Here is an 8192-nt window from a genome sequence, read left to right as displayed (position 1 = left end):
GTAAAAAACTGCAAATGGTTAAATGTATGTAATGTACTGATGATTTTATAAAAAACAAGCAATATCATGACACTGAACAATATAGTATTAGGTAATATAACATATAAAATGCTGAATGATGTCTGACAGCAATACAAAGTAAATCATCATTAACCACATCAGGAGCAACTTGGCCCAAGAGCTAAAAAGTATAAACAGCTGTTATTAATATTATCCGTATTAGTTGCTGAGGAAAGTAGGACTATTGATGTCATAAAAAATCTGTAAAAGGCAAAATCCCATAGAAAAAGATCAGAAATATAATCTTAAACTATAGATTGGTCCACAAGAAAAGTAGGCTATTTATATCATCAAAAATATGGAAATGGTAAAATCCCATTGAAAAAAAAGCAGAAACATAACTAATCCCATGTATCATCAATATACATAATTATCATTATAAGAAAAACACAAATCTATTCCAGCATTTACTCAAAAGTTAAAGTTCATGGTCTGGAAAACGTTCTAGATATGATAGCAAGAGAATAGAGGTGTAAGGCCTAGCTTTGGCTTGGAACCGTAGCTCTTCAGTCCAGGATCTGTGGTGGTTCTCTTCAGTCCAGATTCTGTGGTGGTTCTCTTCAGTCCAGGTTGTGTGGTGGTTCTCTTCAGTCCAGGTTGTGTGGTGGTTGTCTTCAGTGGGAGAGTCCCCTCACATTCTGAAAGAAGACATACTGAATTAGCATTCCCTCTAACATTTTTATGGCCACACACACACACACACACACACACACACACACACACACACACACACACTTACTGCCAAGGTGTCGTACTCTGGTGACCTGGTCTTCATGTTCAGAGCTGTGTACGTGTCACTGTTCGAGTCAGGATGGACACTCTGAGAGAGAGAGGAGAGAGAGAGAGAGAGAGAGAGAGAGAGAGAGAGAGAGAGAGAGAGAGAGAGAGAGAGAGAGAGAGAGAGAGAGAGAGAGAGAGAGAGAGAGAGAGAGAGAGAGAGAGAGAGAGAGAGAGAGAGAGAGAGAGAGAGAGAGAGAGAGAGAGAGAGAGAGAGAGGTAACAGTGAAAATGGTATGAAAGAGACTGTCGTGACACAGTAAATTAATGTTGGCAGGTGTGAAGGTGGAGGTGTAACTCAGGTTTTCCCAAACTTGGGGCTGGGCCACCCCCTTGGTGCACGTTTAGTTTTTTGCCCTAGCACTACACAGCTGATTCAAATAATCAAAGATTGACGATGAGGGGGGGCATGACTGATTTTGGGAAATCCTGGTGTAACTGATGGAATCACCTGTGTGTCTCCTGTGTCTCCTGTGGCTTCACTTCCTCCTCTGAATCTCCTGTAAAAGAGATCAAGAGGAACAGAGTGAGTTATGCTCTCTACTGCCCTCTACTGGAAGTTAATATAATAATATGCCATTTAGCATGGGTGGTCGAACCCACTACCCTGGCGTTACAAGCGCCATGCTCTACCATAAATGAATGAACTAATTAATTAATTAAGTTAATAACAAATCAGAGTGCTAAGGTATAATAATCATAAAAATATGAATTTTTACTTACCTGAGCCACATGAAGCCAGAGAGACAGAGGATGAGAACCAGAACAACCACTATGATTCCTACAGCTGCAGTCATAACTGAGGTTTGTTTCCCTAAATGAAAATATGGATGATACGAGTACTGGCATGTTATAAACTGAAAATATTTGTTAAGTGATCTAATCTCAACGTATACATAATTTTTTTAAACTAAGTAGGATATGCCAACGTATAATTACTAAAATGAGCTTGAAATGTAATTTTGTATTGAAATATTGAAGGTGAAAATTCACCTGGTAAAGTTATCATCAGATCTGTAGAGTCCCTAGACCCTCTTCCATTCCAGGCCTCACAGTGGTAATGTCCATTGTCCTTAGACTTGAAGTTACTTATGTTGTAGATCTTTCCAAATGCATTTAGAAAAGTCTTATTTTGAAAGTACCAGGTGTATTTGTCCACAGGTGGGTTGGCATCACTGCTGCAGGTCAGAATCACTGAACTGCCCTCCACTATTTCACCAGAGGGACTGACTGACACTGAGGTGATTTTTGGGCCATCTGGTAAAGGAGAATTTGTCAGAGGGTTAGGACAGTAGTATATTTACGACAGTAGTATATTTACAAATGACATGTCATGTCAAAAATTAATGATCTGTTAAGTCAGAGAACTATCTAAAAACTATAACTTAAACAAAACGTTAACAAATACACATTTGGAGATGCTGTGCTTTAGGACTACTTCATTTAATTACAATTGTGTTGCTACCTTATCATTCAAACACTGAGCTGTACTTTACTCACATTTCACATCCATGTTGATGGTCCTAGACCAGCCTGTCCCCATCTCATTCTGGGCCGCACAGTAGTACTCTCCAGTGTCAGATGACTGGATTTGATTGAAGACATGCTGTGGTCCTGTCATACTCTGATAGCCACCTCCATTCTTCTTGTACCAGGTGTAACTCTGCACAGGTGGGTTGGCATCACTGCTGCAGGTCAGAGTCACTGAACTGCCCTCCACTATTTCACCAGAGGCACTGACTGACACTGAGGTGTTCTTTGGTTTATCTGATAGAAAATATGAATGTCCGGAAGTGGTAATGTCACAATACTTAATTATAATCATAATAATTTAAAGTAATATAGACGATGAGTAAAAAAAGCCTTTTTGTTCTGTAATGATTGATAAAGTAAGACCTGTCTCTTTTGCCTGAGTGCATGATACTTGCTGAGTAGAATACTGTACTATTGTACTGTACTCACACACTGCAGGAGAGTGGAGAGCCTCACGGCCTTTTACAGCACAGGAGTAGCTGTCTGCAGCATCAGGATAGACTGAATAGGGGGAAGTGTTGTCAGTTACTATCTGTCCGTTCTTGTACCAGATGTAGGTGGGGTTACCAGTCAGAGGACAACTGGTGGTGCTACAGGTCAGTGTCTTCCATGTTGTAGTCTGTGAATAAGGAGTCACCTTCACCTGCAGGTCTGGAGTAGACAACATAAATCTGAATCACCTGTTGTCTAGTGTCATCACATGATGCAATACATTCTCAAACAGATCAATAAAGACATGACAATTGCTATATAGACATAGTATCATATTATTTGTATTTCATAAATACAATCCAAGACAATTCTCCTGAACTAAATGGAATTCAACAGTTTAGCTTTATTGAATGTAACTGTACCTGTGACAGACAGAGTGACTCCAGGATAGCCACTATATCTCCCTCCGGTCTGATCTGTTATAAATCTGAACTTGTACGTAGCTGAGTCACTCTCTCTCAGGTATGTGATAGTCAGGGTGTGACCATTCTTCTTATCTCTATGGTACTTCACACGACCTTTGTAGTCTAGGTCATCACTCAGACTCACATAATTCTCCACAGCATACATTTTAGTGAACCAGAAGGTTCTTGTGACTGTACCACTGGGATATCTGTAAGAGCAGGACAGCTGCACTGTTGACCCCTTCAAGGCACAAATACTCTGAGTGGTGTATGTCACACTCCAGCCATATTGACCCAGTACCACTGAAACACAGAGTAGAGTTGCGTGTGAATGGAAACCACAGATAAGTATCACTCAGTAAGGTGTAAAAGATAACCATTTAAGTGAAGTGGAGACTCCTAACAGAACACACCAGAATAACATTATGATTCTTATCCTTTTAGAAATGTCTGTAGATTGTTAAACAGAGCAACTAAAAGATAAGAATGAGACCATACCTGCTACAGACCAGAGAAAGACCACCAACACACTTCCTGCTGTTCTCAAGGCCATTGTTGCATCTCCCACCCTGCAGTCTTAGAAACATAAACAACAACTCACTCTATAGCTGGTGAATAACTACACCTGATACATTGAAGTATAAACTGTAAATGGGGTACAGGGCCTCATTACTGAAAATGAACCAGGCTCATATTGTGTTGTGTTGTATTGTGCTATATGGTTGTCTATGTGAATACTGTCTGTCTGTAAGTCTATTGCACTATGTACAGTGAGGGAAATAAGTATGTGATCCCCTGCTGATTTTGTACGTTTGCCCACTGACAAAGACATGATCAGTCTATAATTTTAAGGGTAGGTTTATTTGAACAGTGAGAGACAGAATAACAACAAAAAATCCAGAAAAACGCATGTCAAAAATGTTATACATTGATTTGCATTTTAATGAGGGAAATAAGTATTTGACCCCTCTGCAAAACATGACTTAGTACTTGGTGGCAAAACCCTTGTTGGCAATCACAGAGGTCAGACGTTTCTTGTAGTTGGCCCTAGGTTTGCACACATCTCAGGAGTGATTTTGTTCCACTCCTCTTTGCAGATCTTCTCTAAGTCATTAAGGTTTCGAGGCTGACGTTTGGCAACTCAAACCTTCAGCTCCCTCCACAGATTTTCTATGGGATTAAGGTCTGGAGACTGGCTAGGCCACTCCAGGACCTTAATGTGCTTCTTCTTGAGCCACTCCTTTGTTGTCTTGGCCGTGTGTTTTGGGTCATTGTCATGCTGGAATACCCATCCACGACCCATTTTCAATGCCCTGGCTGAGGGAAGGAGGTTCTCACCCAAGATTTGACGAAACATGGCCCCATCCATCGTCCCTTTGATGCAGTGAAGTTGTCCTGTCCCCTTAGCAGAAAAACACCCTCAAAGCATAATGTTTCCACCTCCATGTTTGACGGTGGGGATGGTGTTCTTGGAGTCATAGGCAGCATTTCTCCTCCTCCAAACACGGCGAGTTGAGTTGATGCCAAAGAGCTCCATTTTGGTCTCATCTGACCACAACACTTTCACCCAGTTCTCCTCTGAATCATTCAGATGTTCATTGGCAAACTTCAGACGGGCCTGTATATGTGCTTTCTTGAGCAGGGGGACCTTGTGGGCGCTGCAGGATTTCCGTCCTTCACAGCGTAGTGTGTTACCAATTGTTTTCTTGGTGACTATGGTCCCAGCTGCCTTGAGATCATTGACAAGATCCTCCCGTGTAGTTCTGGGCTGATTCCTCACCGTTGTCATGATCATTGCAACTCCACGAGGTGAGATCTTGCATGGAGCCCTAGGCCGAGGGAGATTGACAGTTATTTTGTGTTTCTTCTATTTGCGAATAATCACACCAACTATTGTCACCTTCTCACCAAGCTGCTTGGCGATGGTCTTGTAGCCCATTCCAGCCTTGTGTAGGTCTACCATCTTGTCCCTGACATCCTTGGAGAGCTCTTTGGTCTTGGCCATGGTGGAGAGTTTGGAATCTGATTGATTGATCGCTTCTGTGGACAGGTGTCTTTTATACAGGTAACAAGCTGAGATTAGGAGCACTCCCTTTAAGAGTGTGCTCCTAATCTCAGCTCGTTACCTGTATAAAAGACACCTGGGAGCCATAAATCTTTCTGATTGAGAGGGGGTCAAATACTTATTTCCCTCATTAAAATGCAAATCAATTTATAACATTTTTGACATGCGTTTTTCTGGATTTATTTGTTGTTATTCTGTCTCTCACTATTCAAATAAACCTACCATTCAAATTATAGACTGATCATTTCTTTGTCAGTGGGCAAACGTACATAATCAGCAGGGGATCAAATACGTTTTTCCCTCACTGTATGTGTGTGACGTGTTTCATGTCTGTCTACGTCTGTCTATTTAAGATGACATGTTGTATGTTGCAAAAAATATCTAATGGAAACAATTGTCATCATCCATCATCATCATCATCAACATGATCGTCATCATCATCAACAACAACAACATCAACAACAACAATCACTTATTGAACAGATCTGTAGTACTGTAAACACATATTTCTACATTGATTGTTCTGAAGCTGTTTTATTCTCAGAACCCCAAATATAGGAGGATAAATGTTCAATCCTCTACGGTCCATCAAGCTGTACAGCAGCCTAAAGACTGACCACCAGGTTCAATGATAGCTCCTATCCCCAAGCTGTGAGGCTAAACAGCAAGTGACTGACACACACACACACACACACACACACACAAAGACACATAAAGCATCTGTAGGGAAGGCACATAAGGCCCATTGAGTCTGTATCAAAGTCTAGAGAGCTGGTTGTTATGGATGTAGAAAAGTTAAAACACATCCTACACAGTATAGATGTCAACCCTACTCCCTATCAGTCTGGTCCTAAAGGGCCCTCAGCTAAATCCACTGTGTCATTCACACAAACACACGGGTCCATACACGCACACACACTGAGCAGAGATTCAAATGTATGTTTGCGTGTCTTTTATACCCTGGTTAATCATCTCATCCCTATGTAGATCCACACTCCTACACTGAGACACTTTATGAATACTGGCCCTAATGTAACAACCAAAACACAGCTCAAATAGTAACAAGAAGTAAAATGATACATTACCCTCAAGTATATGACTAATGACTAAAAACAAATAACCCAAAACTATATTTCAAGATATTGTCAAATGTACTTACAGCTAGAAGTGAAGGGGAGAGGTCTTGTACAGTGTGTCAACTTACTGGCAGTGTGTGGAAACTGCTAGTAAGTGTCAGTTGAGTTCTGTGGTTGATACATATTTAAAGTAGTCAGAACACAAGTAGCTGATACAGAATTTTCCTTTCCTTCCTCTTTAAGACATTAGCATGCATGATGACCAGACCAGCACGTCAGAAAAGGGATGTTACTGTATTTCAATAGAAATTACGCAACAGACTGCATATCTATTTGCCTTTCTTCATTTGAGGAGTAGGCCTACATTTTTAAAACAAGCTAAATGTGTCACATTTCCAATTTTAGATTTTGACCACACAGAGAACCATTTAAACTATGTGTCGACTATAGAGGGCTTGATGCATACTATTTCCAATGTTAACAATTTCTTAGAATGTGTTGCCTTGCCCTTCTGAGTTCTGTATATACAGGTCAAAGTTCCATGATGTCATTCAATTAGAACCCATTCCATTTAAACACCCATGACCATCAATCCTCATCATCTGCAAAAAAGTGCTACTGAAGGTTCCAGTGTTCTAGACTAGAGCTCTCCCAGCTGGTATATTAACATTACTGCACTAATAATAATGTCCTCATAATGTTGGGCAACTAACAACATAACAAACTGGAAATACACTACAAGTCAAAAGTTTTAGAACACCTACTCATTCAAGGGTTTTTCTTTATTTTTACCATTTTCTACATTGTAGAATAATAGTGAAGTGTTAAACAAATCCAATATATGATTTATTTGAGATTCTTCAAATAGCCACCATTTGCCTTGATGACAGCTTTGCACACTCTTGGCATTCCCTCAACAAGCTTCATGAGGTAGTCACCTGGAATGCATTTCAATTAACAGGTGTGCCTTGTTAAAAGTTAATTTGTGGAATTTATTTTCTTCTTAATGCGTTTGAGCCAATCAGTTGTGTTGTGACAAGGTAGGGGGGGGGGGGGTTTACAGAAGATAGCCCTATTTGGTAAAAGACCAAGTCCATATTATGGCAAGAACAGCTCAAATAAGCAAAGAGAAACTACAGTCTATCATTACTTTAAGACATGAAGGTTAGTCAATACGGAAAATATCAAGAACTTTGAAAGTTTCTTCAAGTGCAGTTGCAGAAACCATCAAGCGCTATGATGAAACTGGCTCTCATGAGTACCGCCACAGGAATGGAAGACCCAGAGGATAAGTTCATTAGATTTAGCAGCCTCAGAAATTGCAGCCAAAATAAATGCTTCACAGAGTTCAAGTCACAGACACATCTCAACATCAACTGTTCAGAGGGAACTGTGTGAATCAGGCCTTCATGGTCGAATTTCTGCAAAGAAACCACTACTGAAGGACACCAATAAGAAGAGAGACCTGCTTGGGCCAAGAAACACGAGCAATGGACATTAGACCGGTGGAAATGTGTCCTTTGGTCTGGAGTTCAAATTGGAGATTTTTGTTTCCAACTGCCGTTTCTATGTGAGACGGGGTGTGGGTGAACAGATGACCTTCTTTATGTGTATTTCCCACCGTAAAGCATGGAGGAGGATGTGTGATGGTGTGGAGGTGATTTGCTGGTGACACGGTCTGTGATTTATTTAGAATTTAAAGCACACTTAACCAGCATGGCTACCACAGCATTCTGCAGCAATACGCCATCACATCTGGTTTGGGCTTGGTGGGACTATCATTTA

The 8192-nt window shown here is 40.6% G+C and overlaps 1 protein-coding gene across 1 annotated transcript; it reads right to left on the bottom strand.

Annotated features, from left to right (window-relative positions):
• Nucleotides 1–1826: 1826 nt before the first annotated feature.
• Nucleotides 1827–6562, bottom strand: LOC311119883 (sialoadhesin-like; the record flags this gene model as incomplete). The annotated part of the gene is made up of 7 exons (XM_084194534.1): nucleotides 6491–6562; nucleotides 3765–3842; nucleotides 3225–3569; nucleotides 2800–3021; nucleotides 2338–2604; nucleotides 1980–2094; nucleotides 1827–1830 (listed from the first exon to the last, which is right to left on the bottom strand). The coding sequence occupies exons 2-7, from the start codon at nucleotides 3817–3819 to the stop codon at nucleotides 1827–1829; spliced, it is 1008 nt and encodes a 335-aa protein (XP_084050660.1). The 5' UTR covers nucleotides 3820–3842; nucleotides 6491–6562.
• Nucleotides 6563–8192: the final 1630 nt, after the last annotated feature.

The sequence above is a fragment of the Coregonus lavaretus genome (genome assembly GCF_964263955.1).
Source record: "Coregonus lavaretus genome assembly, contig: HAP1_SCAFFOLD_55, whole genome shotgun sequence".
Taxonomy (NCBI): Eukaryota; Metazoa; Chordata; class Actinopteri; order Salmoniformes; family Salmonidae; genus Coregonus; species Coregonus lavaretus.
This window is presented reverse-complemented; position numbering and strand designations above follow the sequence as displayed.